This window comes from Salvelinus sp. IW2-2015, linkage group LG27 (genome assembly GCF_002910315.2).
Source record: "Salvelinus sp. IW2-2015 linkage group LG27, ASM291031v2, whole genome shotgun sequence".
NCBI lineage: Eukaryota > Metazoa > Chordata > Actinopteri > Salmoniformes > Salmonidae > Salvelinus > Salvelinus sp. IW2-2015.
Genome location: NC_036867.1, coordinates 13,770,410 through 13,789,103, shown reverse-complemented (window position 1 = coordinate 13,789,103; position 18,694 = coordinate 13,770,410). Strand labels below are relative to the sequence as shown.

The window sequence follows — 18,694 nt, the reverse complement described above, 5'->3', positions numbered from 1 at the left end:
TCGCCGAAGATGTCAGTTAAGGTAGCCTACGCTCACGACACATGCACCCACGTGCCGCCCCCCCACACACAACACAACACATTACACAGCACCACACACCTCGACATCACACAGACAAACAGGCGGCAGCGGTTCACAACACAGGGCCAGTGACACACTTAGGTTTAGTACACCACCACACGACAACACACACACACCCACACACTATCACATAGTCATTTCGTGTTTCTGCACCACAATGTTGCGCCATTGATACGCAATCTTGTGGAGTGTTCGTTTTGTTGTGTTCGGCGTTCCTTTGTATTTCGGGGGTCGGTAGGTCTGCAATGTGTTTTATATCCTGATCACGGTGCAAAACTTGTTTGTTACAGTATTGTTATGGTTTCGTCTTGATATATTTTTTGTGGTGATGTTTTCTTCTTGGTCTTGTTATCGTTTTTTCCTTCTCTGCTTTTTGTATATCCTTTGCTTGTTTTAGGTTTGGGGTTGTAGATAATTTTTGTTGTAGAGTTTATGTTGTTTGGCGCTGTGATCATCAATTGCTTGGGCTTGATTAGGCACTGGTGCTGTATGACGATTGTTGAAACACACAATGGCGGAGGGGTCTCAGGTGTGCGTGGAGGGAGTCGAGTTTTTGTTTATGGTCTGGATTGGGGTTGCATGGGTTGTGGGCGTGTGTATATGGTCTGCCCTTTTTTTTATCGTATTATTGCTTGGCGGGGAGGTCACTTGGATAAACTGGATGAAGTATAAAAGTTGTTTAAGCCTGTCAGTCTATTGGGATTCGTGTTGTTAGATCTAAGATGTTCGAGTGAACGTTATCGCGTTTTGGGATCAAGTGGTGGGATGTTGGTGGTCACATGGAATGCTATTTTTGGAGCTTTATGGTTTTTTCCAAGGAATTAGTAGTGAAGGTAGCTTGTTTGGTACCTGTTTTGGTTCTCTTTGACTGTTGTTTGGAATGTTAGATAAGATAGACTGAAAGTGTGTTGTGTCCAGAGAGTCATTTTGTATAATGGGGGGGGATGTGTATTATATTAAAATATGATGGAGAGTGCTGAAAGGGTGAGGGTTTATAACTGCTTGGCATTTGGATGAAAGAGAGTTTCCTGAGTGACTGTCTTTTATTAGTTGATTGGAGTGGAGGTAGTCATTTGTAGATATTTTATATTTTTACTGAATCATCTTTGTAGTATGAGTATGCAGTTGAGTAAGTCTTATGGAAGGCTGAGTTTTTGAGAAATCTTAATTGTTGTTTAATTCATGTTAAATAGATGATAGTTTAAGAATTGCTAGGATTTGCTTGTGTAGTTTGGGCTGTTTCTGAATTGTATTTGGAGGTAGTTATCTGTAAGTTGTTTATTTATGAGAGAAAGGGATGGCGGCTTTAAGATATAAGATCGTAAAAAAGGGTTTGGTGGGGGGAAAATTTACTCTATCATCATGGTAAATCGGAGGTGGATCTACTTAGAGATAGGTATTTGTTGTTATATTTCGGTTTCTTTTTTGGTGGCATTTTTTTTTCTTGGGTTGGCGTTGTGATGGGTGTAGGTCGGTTGGATTAGGAGTTATTAGGTTAAGTGCAGTCTCTTTTGGTGTGAGGCATAATGCTCGAGTTAAAGGTAAGAATTCAATTATGTTTAGTAGTGATGGTTTGGTTTGTGAAGAACCACTATTTCGATTTATTTTAATAAATGTATTTTATGAAGCCTTTTTTTATTAGGATGTAAGTGTAGAAGAGAGTAAAAGGCATGGTGTAAGAGCGTGGTAGGAAATTTAGAAAGGGGCCGGATGGGAAGAATAGAGAGGAAAGGTTGAGGGGTGGCAGTCATTTTGCCTGTGGGGGCTGAGGATTTAAGTAGATGGAGATGTTGACAATTACGTTTATAGCTGAAGAGGGTCAATCTAATAATATAGTGGTTTGGTAGAGGGTGCAATGGTAGTAGGAGTATGTCGTTAGGTTTTATAGCATCATTCGTTAGAGACGCAGGGTGGGTTAGAAGAGTTGGTTGAGCGAGGTTGGGAAAGGTAGCAGTCGTTGAAAGGTGGGTTTAGCTGCAGGAGGGAAGGTGGTGGGGAGAAGGATATAGGCCAGAGTAGTTCTTGAGGGATGGTTAGGTTTCAGGTCTCGAGAAAGAGAGGGAGAGAAGAGAGAGGTGGAGGTGAGAAGGAGGGGTCGGGAGCTGTGGGTCTAATCAGAAGGGAAGGAGATATACTTTTGCTAAAGAGCACAGTAGAGGGATTTTCACAGACTTTACCCTAGACGGTGAGATTGCAGAGATCCAGGAAAACGAGGGGGACGAAAGGAAGGAAGATCGTAGTGATAACCATCAGTGAGTCTAGGGACGGATGGAGGCAGTAAGCGTGATCAGCATAATAGGGGTTGGGAGAGAATTGGTAAATTAATGCAGATTGCTTGGGAAAAGAGATGGATTTTTTATGTAATTTTTATTGTTTGTTTTAAATTGGCAGTCGGTTCTTATTTACAATGATGGGTATCGGCAATTGGGAGAGTGGGTCATTGTGCTTGGTAGCATGGGTAATTGCGGGTTTGTGGATACAACGGAGATGAATCAGGGTCTGTAGTGAGTTTCTAGATGTGAGATGGATTGGGTTAGGATGCTTGCCCTCTGGAGCTTAAAGTTAGAGGTGGAATTGTCCCTTTGGTCTGGTGAGTCAAATTTGAGAATTGTATTGTTCACGCGTGTTTTGTGAGATGAGAGTGTGTGATGATTGGATGGTTTGTCAAGTGTGTGGTTCCATTGTTAAGCATGGAGGGGGACAGTGTGATGGGTTGTGCTGCTTGGTGAATGTAGTGATTCTTATTTAAGATTGTGGATTAGAGTATGGGTAGAGCATTTTGCAGCGTATGATGCTTTGGGTTTCGCTTAGTGGGTATGATTTGTTTTTCAAAGGAGTTGACCAAATGTTTGGTTGCTATGTTCATATGTGTTTTTCATAGTTTTTTGGGATGTTTATATTATTCTACATGTTAAGTAAAATAGAAACCTTGATGGGTGGGGTGTAAACTTTTGACTTGGTAGTTCTCTGTGTGGAGAAACGGGTGCTTTGGGGAGCGCCAATCCTTCTGAGAGAGTGTGTGCGCGTGCGCGCGCGCGCGTGTGTGTGTGTGTGAGAGTGAGAGTGAGCAGGCCCTGATGGGGGGGCTTTTCATGAAAGTGAGACTGAAGTGTTGTCTTCCTACCAAACTAGTGGTGCTGTTGGGAGACACGTCAGCCAAAGGGGAGCTGGCTGGGAGTCTCTGACTAAGACTCCCTCTGTGTCTCTACTTCCTTTGATCTACCACTCTCTCAACCATACTCCTGGTACAGTACAGTACAGTAGATTACAGAACAGTAGAGTAGATTAGAGTACAGTAGAGTAGATTACAGTAGAGTAGAGTACCTACTTGATTACCTGCCCTATATATGTCACTCCCTTCGGATCCTCCAGGCGTTATTGGTTCTGTTCCAGTGTCATGTCTGTTTTGTGTTTCTTGTTTTGTATTTAGTTGTGTTTATTTATGAAATCACTCACTCCCTGAACTTGCTTCCCAACTCTCAGCACACTCCTTACACCCGGTCATAGAGTTTGTTTTATACAAGTGATTCATAGCATTGCGTGGTTTAAGAGGAGTTACTTAGCCGCCTCATTAAGTGAGCCTCAGTTCCGTCCGCCCCAACAAATGAACTAGGCCCAACTCCCCCACTTCCTTCTCCCGCTTCTTCCCCCGTCCGTCACAGCCATGCCATGTTAAAAGACTATTAGGGCTCTGATAGCATGCTGATAGCATGAGCAATCGCCAGGCGTTCTTGGCCGGGGCGTGTTGAAGTTATTTCCTCGGGTATCGTCCCAAATGGTACCCTATTCCCTACGTAGCGCACTACTTTTGAGCAGAGCCCTATGGACCCTGATCAAAAGTAGTGCACTAAATAGGGAATAGGGTGCCATTTGGGACTTGGACCCCGTGGGTCCACCTGGTAGAAGGAGAACAGATGATAAAACCGAATCATCGGAATGTAGTGTGGAATGTGCGACTCAGTTGCCCTTTGAATGCCTTTCCTCCTTTTTCACTTCCTCCGCCCGTTCGTCCTCTCCTTCTCCCTCCATCCCTCCGATCCCTCTTTCACTTCCTCCGCCGCGTCCCCTTCCTTCGTCCTCCCTCCTTCACTTCCCCCGCGTGCCATCCCTCTCAGCCCTCCCTCCCTCTTTCACTTCCTCCGCCCGTTTCGCTCCTCTCCTCTCCCTCCATCGCCTCCATCCCTCTTTCACTTCCCATTGAACAAGGTCTAAATTCCAGCGACCTTCATTTTTGCAAATGTGATGGTATCTTTATTTTGCCCTCCCTCCCCCCTCCCTTCCCTCCCTCCTCCCTCCCTCCTCTCCTCCCTCCTTCCCTCCGCTCCCTCCCTTTATCGCCAGAGAGCCAAACACCAGTGCCGGAACTTCATCTCGTCCAATCATCCCCCTCCTCTGATACACTTTAAATGGGCGGCCGCGAGGGTCCGACGAGAGAATTAATAACAGCCATAAGCGCACCTTCGGGGGCATGGCGGCCGAGTCTTTAAGTAAACATTATGACTTCTTGGGGGGGGCGTCGGGGGCCGCGACTTGATGAATCGTCGCGGGCTCGGGCGAGGGCTAATTTCTCACTTAGCCGTCCTGATGAGGCCTGCCTAATAGGGGCCTGTGCTGCCTGCTTTGCCTTGCTGATTGTCTGCTTCATGGGTTGGGTTGATTATTGTGCTGCGTTATTATCACGCTGGCCCCTGGCTGTTGTTCCCCCGCAGAGGCCCTGCTCTGTCATCAATCACATCATTCACTACCCTCCTCTCCTCCACTCACTCTGGTCTGTGCTGTACCGTTTATACCAGTGACAGAGAGGAAGGAGAGAGCAAAGGGGTGGGGTGGGAGGAAGGCAGAGCGAGAGGGAGAGCAGGCGCGCAGGAGAGATTTGTGAGAGAAAGAGAGGGGGAAAAGAGAGATAGAAAGTTGGAGAGACAGAGAGAGAAAGAAAGGAAAAGACAGATATAGAAAAGGGAAAGAGAGCGATGGAAAGATAGAGAGGGGGAAATTAGAGAAAATAGACAGAGACAGAGGGAGAGTAGGAGAGCCCAGAGGGAACTGGGGGGTTAGAGTGTGGAAATGAGAGAGGGACCAGCAACCTGTGGGCTCAGCCTCTGGACAGACAGACGGACATGGTCTGGGGGACGTTGAAGCAACAACTCCATCACTCCATCACTCCACTGGAACTGCCTCTGTGTCTGCATCCCAAAGGGCACCCTATTCCCTACTTCTTTTGACCAGGGCCATAAAACAAGACACATATGACTCAAGAGGGAGCCAGAGATCAAGATGACCAGAAGGGGAAAAAACGTAACCTGACCCGACCGTCCTCCTCCCACTCCTGCTGGCTTTCGTAAATTCTGCCGTTAGTCTCCTGAAGTTGCTGGTAATAGGCTACACGAGGAGTCGGGCAACCTTTCTCATGTGGAATGCCAATTGATCTCACTATTTCTACCGATCTGCGTGCCAGTTATGGTTTTCATATTCACATTTTCGTGGAACAGTTCAATTTCATTTATAATAATGTCTTCGTATCTCAAAGTCATTGTCAAGTGGTTAATCAAAATTCGATCCAAATCTAAATGAAAATGATACAAACCTAAAAAGTTACTTCTATTGCCATTGTCAAAACTAACCTACATAAAGCCAACAAATAAAACATTGCAGCCTGCAGGTAGAAAATATCCTGATTAAAAATAAATATCCTATAAATCACATTGGCTACGCATGGCCTGTCTGCAATGAACTTGAAACATTGTATCAACTATTAACTTAGGTCAGGCCTGAAGCTGGTGCTAGCAAACTTGCAACATTCAATAAAATTTTCTAGGCCCTCAGAGTTTCTCACACGTTAAGTGAGCTCAGGACAGACACAACTGTAGGCGATTTGCTTACGGGATAAAAAAGTAATCAGGTAGGCCTATTTTATGATGTTTCCACTGGATCAGAGCAAGGCATTTTTCCCTTTCACACTGAGTGGTTATCGAAAGGAAGAGAGCTGGAAAGATTTTTCAAATACATTGAGGAACTATTGTCATTCTCTATGGATGTAAAAACAGACTTTGTTTACTTGCTGTCTGAGGTGAAGAAAATGATTACTTTGAGAAGCTCCACAGCTCATTAGTGGTGGTGCTTAAAGCCAATCAGAAATACTATCAGATCTCCAAATGGGCACATGTACAACACAACAACTTTAAACATCTGCTATCTGAGCAGCAAACCGATCGCTGCAGCTGTACATAGTCCATCGGTATATAGCCCACCCAATTTACCTACCTCATCCCCATACTGTTTTTATTTATTTACTTTTCTGCTCTTTTGCACACCAGTATCTCTACTTGCACATGATCATCTGATGATTTATCACCCCAGTGTTAATCTGCTAAATTGTAATTATTTGCTCCTATGGCCTATTTATTGCCTACCTCCTCATGCCTTTTGCACACATTGTATATAGATTCTCTTTTTTTTTTTTTTTCCCCCTACTATGTTATTGACTTGTTTATTGTTTACTCCATGTGTAACTCTGTGTTGTTGTCTGTTCACACTGCTATGCTTTATCTTGGCCAGGTCGCAGTTGCAAATGAGAACTTGTTCTCAACTAGCCTACCTGGTTAAATAAAGGTGAAATAAAAAATAAATAAAATAAAATGTATAAGCCTAGATTTTAGCGCAGGCCAGGTAGCCTATAGGCCTACTTCTTTCTATGTGTAATCAGGTGCACGTCGTTACTCAACGTTGGCACGAGCACTCCAAACAAAAGACAATGACTAAACTGACAAAACTAAATGGAATTAAATTAACCAAAACAAAATGTCCAATCCGATAATGAAAACGATAGAAGACTGGAGTAATAATATATTGAACGCATGAAAATAAATTGCTGTAACCAAACAAACATTGTAGATTAGAAATGAAAGGAAATAACGGTAAATGTAATACTGGTGATATACGTCATGAGCAATTGATACACTAACAATCAAATGCAAACAATTCACACAATTAAGTTAGGAAACAATGAATGAGCACAAATTGGTATGAGAGAGAGTGCATTCAGGAGAGAGATGTGCATTGTGCATATTAGCCACACTCACAATTGCTGCTGGGAATTGCTTCCATTCAGCCACAAGAGCATTAGTGAGGTTGGGCACTGATGTTGGGTGATTAGGCCTGGCTCACAGTCGGCGTTCCAATTCATCCCAAAGGTGTTCGATGGAGTAGAGGTCAGGGCTCTGTGCAGGCCAGTTAAGTTCTTCTTCGGCAAACCATTAATGTATGGACCTCGCTTTGTGCACGGGGACATTGTCATGCTGAAACAGTAAAGAGCCTTCCCCAAACTGTTGCCACAAAGTTGGAAGCACAGAATCGTCTAGAATGTCATTGTATGCTGTAGCATTAAGATTTCCCTTCACTGGAACTAAGGGGCCTAGCCCGAACCCCCTGCGTCCGCCAAACCCAGATTTGTCCGCCGGACAGCCAGACGGTGAAGCGTGATTCATCACTCCAGAGAATGTGTTTCCACTGCTTCAGCACTCAGCTGTCCCGTTCTGTGAGCTTGTGTGCCCTACGACTTTGCGGCTGAGCCGTTGTTGCTCCTATACGTTTCCACTTCACAATAACAGCACTTACAGTTGACCGGGGCAGCTCTAGCGGGGCAGACATTTGACTGACTTGTTGGGAAGGTGACATCCTATGACGGTGCCACTTTGAATGTCACTGAGCTCTTCAGTAGGACCATTCTACTGCCAATGTTTGTCTATGGAGATTGCATTGCTATGCGCTCGATTTTATACACCTGTCAGTAACGGGTGCGGTTGAAATAGCCAAATCCACTAATTTCAAGGGGTGTCCACGTGTATATATAGTGTATTTGCTACTGCTCGACAAAAAAAAGTATTGATCGATCCAACAGTCTATTCGACCAAACAATCGACCCCACGACTAATTGGGGTCAGCCTTAGTTGACTGTATGTACATTATCTTGGTAAGGATGTCTGCTTCATGCAATGACACAAGTCTAATGATATGAATGGAACCTCTATGGAGACATTGCATTAGGGATGACTATGCAAATATGAATGGAAGTTCTACTGTATGTGGACAAACTGTATTAGCTATCTAGAGGTCTTTATGAGTGTGAGTAGTTGTATGTGGACAAACTGTATTAGCTATCTAGAGGTCTTCATGAGTGTGAGTAGTTGTATGTGGAGACATGGAGAGGAAGGCCTCCTGTGGAGATGCAGGGATGGAGGTAGGGAGAGATGGAGGAGAGGAGGCAGTTCGATGGTCCCCAGGGCCATGCAAAAGGAGACCCCCTCTCAAAGCCTTACCTGCTCCCTCTACAGCCCCCCTACCATCCCTCTGCTTGATCCCACTCACTATGAGGTGTGTGTGTGTGTGTGTATTAGTGTATGTGTAGTTTTTTCATCAACAAAGGAATTCCTCTGCTTCTACCCTTCCACTCCCTAGGGTCCCCTCTCTTCCTGATGCTGTGCATACATACACTTGCAGATGAAAAGTCACACATGCCCATACAGTGTACATACACTCGCGCACAGAAAAGCTCACACACTCTCAAATACAGTAGAGAGCATCTCTCGCTCTCATTTTGACACATGCTGAGGTACCCATAGTGAAAAAAACACAGTGGTAAACATACTAAGCAAAGTACGGGAGAGATGTGTAGGTAGAGTAGGTTCAGGTTTTGTGGTGTCTTGCTTGCGAGCCTTCCCGAAGCGCGGTGTGAAGTGTGCCAATACGACCCTCACTCTTTGCTCCGCTTTGAATTCCATGCGGTCACTTAACCCCATTTTAGGGCCAAAGACTCAAAGTGGTGAATGTAGGCAGGAAACTTGTATTTACCATGTTGAACTGAATGGCTAGGAGCAAGTTGGAAAGAGAGGCTTATTTGTATAATAATCATTGTTGTGGGGATTCAAGTCAAGATGGACCAACATCTCAAGGCCCCACATACTGGTTTAGGAATCACGGACAAATGACGGCTAGACTTCATGTATTGTATTTCTTGGCTGCTGCCGTACTGTGCTTTACCTGGGTATCAGTTTGCAATTGTTGGGTTCTGCTTGGAAACGAAATACCCGAACTAGCATCTTTTCCCTCTTTCATGCCAAGTAGCAGAAAGTGTATTGAACAGAGACTCTGTGGCATCGCGGGGGGAAATGAATCGAGTCAGAGTAAAAGCGAGGAGAGAGAGAGAGAGAGAGCGACCCGATACCGCGTAACCGTTCCACCAAGGGAAAAGGGCTGACTGCTTTTTCCATTGTTTCAGTCTTGGGGACTTTTGGGGTCCCAGTTGCTCTTAGTACACCAGTGCGACTCAAACAAATACAGTGCACAATAAATAAATAAGCTAATAGGCGGAGGGCTGGGGGAGCGGGGAAACGCTAGAGGAACGCCGGAGGTTTCCATTGTGGCCCGGCTCTTTATTTGCCCCTTATCTGCAGGGTAGCAAGTGCAAAAGAGGCGTCGTGTAAGCATTAAGATTACATCGTGTGGGTTTGTTACCCAGGAATGTAAGATGCACTCAGCGCGTCGCTGTGTGAAACGACACACGGTCCCTCGCCAGTCCTCCAAAGCGTCTTAAGTAGAGAGGTCTGGGAGACGGAGGCACTCGACGAGCATAATCGCATTAGCTCCGCCGAAAGCCACCGATGGGCTGCGTTGTTGCACTGTTTGTCCTTGACAACAACATTTAAACCAAACCTCTCTCACACGTGCTTTGCAGCCGCACCTCCCCACTCCCAAATAACTGCATGGAGTTGATACTTCGGACAAAAAGCCCCAGTTTTGTTGAAATGATTCCTCTTGCGGTGTATCTGTTGGAGACGGGTAGATGTTTGCGGACTTCTTTGACGGGTAACAGACGAGAATCATAGCTATTTCACCCCTCCATTTCAGGTCCTGTTCATTAGTCACTTCATCTAGAACTCATTGCCCCACAAACAGTTCAGATGTCAAGGTGTGGCGTCGCCCACTCTGATAGAACAATATCTAAACGTGTGAACGACTTAAGAGTTTAAACAGCCCGACCATGTCACTGAACACAAAAGGGTGAGAAAGGGCTAGACTGAACAAGTTGAATGGCATGTGTGTGTGCAAGTGTGTGTGTGTGGTGAGGCGTAACTAATTGCTACTAAATGGCCTTACTTCAGGGGACGATCCCCCATCAGCTGTAGGCCAGACTAAGTGCCATCTGGGCACAATGTTAAGTCTCATCCCTTTTGAATGGGACCCACCACCCAAATCCTCCATCCAGCAGAGAATCCCTCTTCCCGTTCCCCTCCCATAGGGCCAAGGGCATCCCCATATCCCCATCAGTGCAGTGTTGCACACAGCATGGCGACCTAAGTATGTGCCATTCACTCAATGACACCATTGAGCTTGTAATTGTGAACGTCTCTCTAGTCTCTTCGATATGGGGATTGACCTGGGGATTGAACCGCCAACCTCCGACCATTTGGTCACACTTGAGGTTTGCTAACCGCTCCACCTCTCAGCTGTTTCTCTCGGGTTTGCCTCCCGAATGGCACACTATTCCTTATATAGTGCACTACTTTTGACCAGAGCCCTATGGACCCTGGTCGAAAGTAGTGTACTAAATAGGGAATAGGGTGCCATTTGGGATGCACCCTTGGTTTTTGTGTGCTCCTTTATAGGGCCCTATCCTTCAACCCCAACCCCCCATCCCTCTCCAAAGCGAGCACATGGGGGCCCAGGCCCCTTGCAGAGGGTTTCTGGTTATACCCACTACATCCTCACCCCACAGTGTTTTAGTTATTCCAGCTGTGCTTGAGCTCTTAATGTTGTTGGCATAGCTGCACAAAGTGCAAACACACACACACACACACACACACACACACACACACACACACACACACACACACACACACACACACACACACACACACACACACACACACACACACACACACGCATCTCCTTTGTCTTGTTCACGATGAGGGAGAGGCCAGGATAGCAACCTCTCCCTCAACGTGATCAAGACAAAGGAGATGATTGTGGACTACAGGAAAAGGAGGGCAGAGCACGACCCCCATTCTCATCGACGGGGCTGTAGTGGAGCAGGTTGAGAGCTTCAAGTTCCTTGGTGTACACATCACCAACGAACTATCATGGTCCAAACACTCCAAGACAGTCGTGAAGAGGGCACGACAACGCCTATTCCCCCTCAGGAGACCGAAAAGATTTGGCATGGGTCCTCAGATCCTCAAAAAGTTCTACAGCTGCACCATCGAGAGCATCCTGATTGGTTGCATCACCGCCTGGTATGGCAACTGCTCGGCCTCCGACCGCAAGGCGCTACAGAGTGTACTGCGTACCGCCCAGTACATCACAGGGGCCAAGCTTCCTGACATCCAGGGCCTCTATACCAGACCGTGTCAGAGGAAGGCCCTAAAAATTGCTAAAGACTCCAGCCACCCTAGTTATAGACTGTTCTCTCTGCTAGCGCACGGCAAGCGGTACCGGAGCGCCAAGTCTAGGTCCAAAAGGCTTCTTAACAGCTTCTACCCCCAAGCCATAAGACTCTTGAACAGCTAATCAGATGGCTACCCGAACTATTTGCATTTTTACGCTGCTGTCACTTTACCTCTACCTACATGTACATATTACCTCAATTACCTCTACTAACCTGTGCCCCCGCACATTGACTCTGTACCGGTACCCACTGAATATAGCCTCGCTAATGTCATTTCGTTGTTGCTCTTTAATTATTTGTTATTTTTCTTTTATCTTCTTTTTTCATTTTGTATTTATTTTTTACTTCAGTTTATTTTAGTAAATACTTTCTTCACACTTATTTTTCTTAAAACTGCATTGTTGGTTAAGGGCTTGTAAGTAAGCATTTCACTGTAAGGTCTACCTACACCTGTTGTATTCGGTTGTATGTGACAAATAACATTTGATTTGATTTGATGCACGTGCACCTCCTCACTCTTTCCAGATCGAACCTTTTCCTCCATTGATGGAATGATGCTTGTTACTTTTTTCCTCTCTCATATTCCTCTCGTTTTCCATTCTTTCTCTCTTTCTCCCCTCATCTTGAACCCTGTTCATCCCTCTCTCTATTTATCCTACGTTATTCCTCCGTCTCCCCCACCCCCCCTCTCTGTGCTGTAGTGTGTTTGTGCACTGTCAATGAGCGTCAGATAAAAGGATCTCGGTGGTCGCTGATGTAATGATGATGAATGCTGCAGCACTGCCAGTCCCCCCCTCAGGGATCCCCCGGCACCGTGCTGCTCCCCCCACCCCCGATTTGGAAGTACACCCTCAGCATTTTTCTCACAAATATTATTTGAGTTTCTATAAGTTTCCATACTATGTAAATTCAGGACAGCAATAGATTGTGACTAGTTTGATTCCTTCGATAATGGTCTCCTTAAGCAGTTACAAAAATTAAAGGATTTTTCAAAGGCAATGTTTGTGGCTTGTTGTTTAACCCTGTGTGGAGAGAAAACACCGGTTCGCTTTTTTGATCAAAGGCAAAAGTTTATTTCGGTGTTTGACTTTGATGTGCGCCATTTGCAGATGACTTTCAACTCAGAGCCTTTGTCACCACAGCGTATAATTTATGTTAAATTGATTTGCTTAATGTGCTTATAAAATAAGAATGTTTTTTTCCTAACCAACAGTCTGAATTGTGGTATTTTAAACCTGTTTAATCGCCTCCCTTTCTGTGCGAAAGGATTATGGTGACACACAAATAAAGATACACCCTTTCATTCTCCCTTCACTAATTGAGTGTGGGACAGTCATTTCAAGGAATAAGCATTAATATGAAATTTACATTTATTTTGGGTAACGACTGCAACCGATGCGTGGTTCATAATGCCTTCTTTTGTAAGGTGCTTACTGAGCATMCAAAGACCAAACCCTTCTGTTAAACAGACAGAGAATGAACATTATACAGCCTCTGTAAAATGTTGGTTATTTTTGTGATGTCTCATGCAAACGTGGTGGAGTATTTGATTTTCTACCCACTGGGCACACACTGGTTGAATCAACATTWTTTCCACAGAATTTCAATGAAATTATGTTCAACCAATGTGGAATAGATGTTAAATTGACATTTGTGCCCAGTGGGTATTGACATGTAAGTAGATTAGCGTGTATTCTCTAACAGCTAAGGTTCAGGGTAGATGCCCTACAGTACATGACAACATACAGTATCATGACTTTCAAAAGTACTGTATAATATTATGTGCCTCCCTGAGAGAAATCCTCGGGATAGAAAATATCATTATCATTTCCTGGCCTAGATTGGAATCGTCAGAAACGGCGCATCCTCAAGGTACTTACAATGTGACATACTTATGACTTACTCAGTAACGATAATGGTTATAACTAGATTAGGTCATAACTAGGGCCCAGAGTTTTCCCCGGCCAGGTGACATAGGAAAAACTCTGGGCACCACTGATAACACATGTACTGTATGTGTCCAGAAAACACAACTCAGGTGTTCAAATTCAGATATCAGTTATATTGCTTGAGTGTGAAGACACTGATAAAAGGTACCGAGAAGTAGAAAAAGAGAGGTTTTCAAGAAAAACAGAAAGAAGCAGAGAAAGAGACGGACAGAGAGGAACACCTGCAGGACGGGGTGATTGGATGTAGCAGTGGCGTCGAGGTCAGAGGGATTATGGGTGAAAAGGTCCTGCTTTTAATTGCTGCTCTGGAACCACGGACCGCTCCGACCGCCTCATGGAACACAAAAGGGCAGTCAGCCACGCTTGAGTGGCCAGGAGCTGTGAATATTTGCTCTACCAATGGAATGTTTATGCCCCTGCTTTCTCCTCACCCCTCACTCCTCCCCCAGTAGATTTCCCCCTTCTGAATCTGAACATCCCCTCCCTCCTGTCTTCCAACCTTTTCTTTCTCTCTTTTTCTCCTCCTCTCCTCTGACTCACCTGGGAGGAGGCAGAGAGGTTTGAGGGCTCAAACAAGGAAGGGCGCGCGTGCACACAAGCACACACCGGCAAAAGCACGGGCATGCCAAGGGTCAGTCTATAATGGGAGGAGTTTCTTTCCCTTCTCCCTTTTCTTATTTTTTCTCTTCTTCGCTTTTGCAAGAAGTTCAATCGTCAGAACGGTGTAGCGTGTAATTTAAAGGGGGGCTGAAAAAACCTGACTCAGGGGCTCTATTGTCTGATCTCCCCTCTGCCTGAGATGGACTGTCAGTCGAGGAGCGCCTCACGTTTGAGTTTCTATGGTTGCGGGCCGCTGAAAGGGGTTGAGCGGCTTGCTGTCTCTCTCGACCCAGGACCTAAATCGATGGCGAGCTCAGGAACTCTCTCTCACACACACACACACACACACACACACACACACACACACACACACACACACACACCACACACATACACACACACACACACACGACACGCACACACTTGTTGTTCCCCCCCCCCCCAAAAAAAGCTCTAAATCTAACCCAAAACTAAAACACTCATCCTATCAAACACATACCAGTGATTTGAGATGAGATCTGTTGTAGAAAGGGTGAAACGAGGTCTGGAGTGACATGGTACACATGTATTCATGTGGGAGTGATTAGAGGAAGAGCTCTTGTTTAATTCTGTTTTGATTGGTCGGGGAGTAATTGGGCTGTTTTTTTTTGGTGGTAACGCCACGATTGCTTACAGATGTTGTTGTCGGTTAGGAATGAACGACAGACMGAGTTTTTTCAGGAGGGTTGGGGGGAAAAATGAACAAAACGCATGTTTGTCTTTATTTGAAAGAAAAATGTTGCATAGACTAAATATTTCCAGCAATTACCCATGAATTATGGCATGTTTCAGGGTCTAAAAGAAGCAGAGGCATCATGCCCATAGGGGGCACAGGGGCTCTTGCCCCCGCAGATTTGTCATAAAAAATGAATTGAAAAAACTATCTGCAATACCAGCCACTTAAAGCTGGCTTTACCTAGTTCAGACAGGTTCCCAATCTCCCAACCTCATAACTAGCTACCAAGAAGCCATTTCAGGCTATCAATCAAATTTTACCCAGATTTTTGAAGAGATGCAGAGAAGCATATTTTGTTTCTTTAAAAAAAGAACCACCAGTTAGGAGGATAGAGACAGTTCAAGAGGAATGTTTAGATATGCAGAAAAATAGACTTAAATAGAATTAAACATAATGATTATGGCTCTAGATTGCAGGAAAAAGCTGTTTCAGGTGTTTTAAAATGCAAACTTATAGCCCCCCCTCCAGACCACCCCCGTCATTCTCACGTACTTTGTGCCCCCTAAGATTTCTGGGGTGCATGACGCCCCTGAAAAGAAGGGCTTGCAGTGGATTTAAACGATCCCATGTTTTAAGTGGTTTAGCACCATGTTGTGTTACTGTCTCCATGGCTAAGATTCAGGGAAGACTTGACCCAAGTCGAGGTTTTGAACTAAGACGATGTGCTACTATAGACTGTTGGCTGAACTCCTCTTTAAAATGGAGAGACAGAATTAACCAAAACAAAGTTTATTCTTCGAGAGAAGGAGAAATTGCCTGGCAGCATATTATTCCCAAAAGGACCCCCAGACAAGTCTTCATTTTTGGGGTTGTGAATGTTTCTCTGTAGTATCCCCTGAAGGTTAGTCACTTCTTTCTCTCTGAAAGAGGAGGAATTCTCAGTACGTACCTATCCACAACCTTCACTTCCATGTACTCTAAGATATAACCTAAAACTTATTGTACAGCAACTTCTTTAACTAATTTACTTTMAAATAAAACATATAGAACTTAATTCCCTTGGTTACTGGAAGTTTACTTTGTCACAGTTGGGTAAGACGAGAAGTTAGCTCACTGTCCTGTTTGTAGGGTTGAAAAAGGACCAAAATTCCAGTTGAAGGATTCCCAGATTTTCCGCTTATTCCAGGATTTGTGTAAAACCTGGAAATTTGGGGAAGGTTATCAGAATACTATAAGGCCGTTGGGTGCGTTGAGAGGGCAGTGGGAAAATCAAACATAACAATTATGAGGGAAAATAAACACAGTGGAGCTGGTGGATTGACCCATAGCCTTCGCTGTGGCTGGGGATGAATTGGGATTGGCTGGGAGGACTTCCTGATGGTATAGAGGTCAGAGGTCAGCAAACATGAATGTCAGTACCATGTGATTGTTTTCTTTTCAAAGCTTTTAGATGTCATGCCTTTAATTCAACACAGTTAGTTTCTCAAGAGGTGGAGGCGTACTGTTGCAGCTCTATTGTTGAGCGAGAGTGTGACATCATCAACTTTTTGAGCAATTCCATTTTTTAAATCTTGTTTAACAATGGTTTGAAGCTTAAAACAAAGCAACAACAAAAACATGTATTTTTTTTTTTTTTTTTTTAAACTATGTTAGATACTTACTGTACTGGGCCATCCTCACTCAGAGAGACCAGTGTATCTGGAGAGAATGTTGGGAAAGTCTGTGATGCGACGGTGTGTACTAATGGTGTACTATAATAGGACGCTACATCATTGGTCTCCTCTTGGTTGGGGTACTTACCTGTCCTCTCTCTCTGTCACCCCCTTCCCCAGGTGTACTGTCTCCATGACGTGCTGAGGAATGAACAGTCGTCATGGAAACCCAGTCCCAGGCCAGTTCTGCAGCTGAGAAGAAGAAGAGGGTGGAGACCATCGTGGCGACCAAGGGCTCGTCGGCGCGCACCGACATCAGCGAGAAGGCTGTGGCCTCTAGCACTACGTCAAACGGTAAGAGTCTAACTTACCTTAATCCCTCCTTCCTTACCCGCTCTGATCCTCTCTCTTGTTCTCTTCCTCGCTGGTTCCTTCTATCTCTCTCCTGTCTATTTGTCGTTTTGTCTCCGCTCCAAACAGGGAGTTACAATGAGTTGAATGTTTTGGTCATGAAGTTGAAATATGGGTGTTTCTTCATTTAGAATGATGTTTGTGGTGGAATGCAAGCCATGAGTGGATCATGCTCATACAAATGTTTTCTGAATGCCTATCAGTCATACTCATGTGTAAAACAAGGCTCTTTTGTAAGAGGTTGAGTTCATATGCAACATACAGTGCCTTCAAAAAGTAATCAGACCCCTTGACTTTTTCCACATTTTGTTAGGTTACAGCCTTATTCTAAAATTGATGAAATTGTTTTTTTCCTCATCAATATACACACATTACCCCATAATGACAAAGCAAAAACAGTTTTTTAGACATTTTCGCAATACTGAAATATTACATTTGCATAAGTATTCAGACCCTTTACTCAGTACTTTCTTGAAGCACCTTTGGCAGTGATTACAGCCCCGAGTCTTATTGGGTATGATGCTACAAGCTTGGCACACCTGTATTTGGGGAGTTTCTCCCATTCTTCTCTGCAGATCCTCTCTAGCTCTGTTAGGTTAGATGGGGAGCTTCGCTGCACAGCTATTTTCAGGTCTCTCCAGAGATGTTCGATCGGGTTCAAGTCCAGGCTCTGGCTGGGCCACTCAAGGACATTCAGAGACTTGGCCCCGAAGCCACTCCTGTGTTGTCTTGGCTGTCGCTGTCCTGTTGGAAGGTGAACCTTCACCCCAGTGTGAGGTCCTGAGCGCTCTGGAGCAGGTATTCATCAAGGATCTCTCTGTACTTTGCTCAGTTCATCTTTCCCTCAATCCTGACTAGTCTCCCAGTCCCTGCTGCTGAAAAACATCCCCACAACATGATGCTGCCACTACTGTACCCTGGTGCCAGGTTTCCTCCAGACGTGACATTTGTCATTCAGGCCAAAAAGTTCAATCTTGGTTTCATCATCTTGTTTCTCATGGTCTGAGAGTCTTTAGGTGCCTTTTGGCAAACTCCAAGTGCGCTGTCATATGCCTTTTACTGAGGAGTGGCTTCCGTCTGGCCACTCTACCATAAAGGCCTGATTGGTGGAGTGCTGCAGAGATGGTGGTCCTTCTGGAAGGTTCTCCCATCTCCACAGATCGACTGTAGAGCTCTGTCAGAGTGACCATCTGATTCTTGGTCACCTCCCTGACCAAGGCCCTTCTCCCCCGATTGCTCTGTTTGGCCCGGCGGCCAGCTCTAGGAAGATTCTTGGGGGTTCCATACTTCTTCCATTTAAGAATGATGGAGGCCACTGTGTTCTTGGGGACCTTCAATGCTGCAGAAATGGTATGGTACCCTTCCCCAGATCTGTGTCTCGACACAATCCTGTCTCAGAGCTCTACGGACAATTTCTTCGACCTCATGGCATGGTTTTTGCGCTGACATGCACTGTCAACTGTGGGACCTTATGTAGACAGGTGTGTGCCTTTCCAAATCATGTCCAATCAATTGAATTTACCACAAGTGGACTCCAATCAAGTTGTAAAAACAGTCCAACGGATGATTAATGGAAACAGATATATCTGACCTCAATTTTGTGTCTTGTAGAAGAGGTCAGAATACTAAGTATTAAGGTATTTCTGTTTTATTATTTTTAATAAATTTGCTAAAATTTCTAACAACCAGTTATTTTGCTTTCATTATGGGGTATGGTGCGTAGATTGCTAAGGATTTTTTATTCATAAGCAATTTTTAGAATAAGAGCTTTTGTAAAGGCGTAACAAAATGTGGAACAAAGTCAAGGGTCTGAATAGCTTTCCGAAGGATTGTTCAATGCTATCTT

The 18,694-nt window shown here is 44.7% G+C and overlaps 1 protein-coding gene across 1 annotated transcript in view; it reads left to right on the top strand.

The window, feature by feature from the left end:
• The window catches only part of LOC111953336 (transcriptional activator GLI3-like), a 151,443-nt gene that overhangs the window by 10,618 nt on the left and 122,131 nt on the right, over positions 1 to 18,694 (top strand). Inside the window, 1 exon segment of the mRNA XM_070435400.1 lies at positions 16,618 to 16,791. Coding sequence (XP_070291501.1) covers positions 16,659 to 16,791 — 133 coding nt within the window. The 5' untranslated portion in view covers positions 16,618 to 16,658.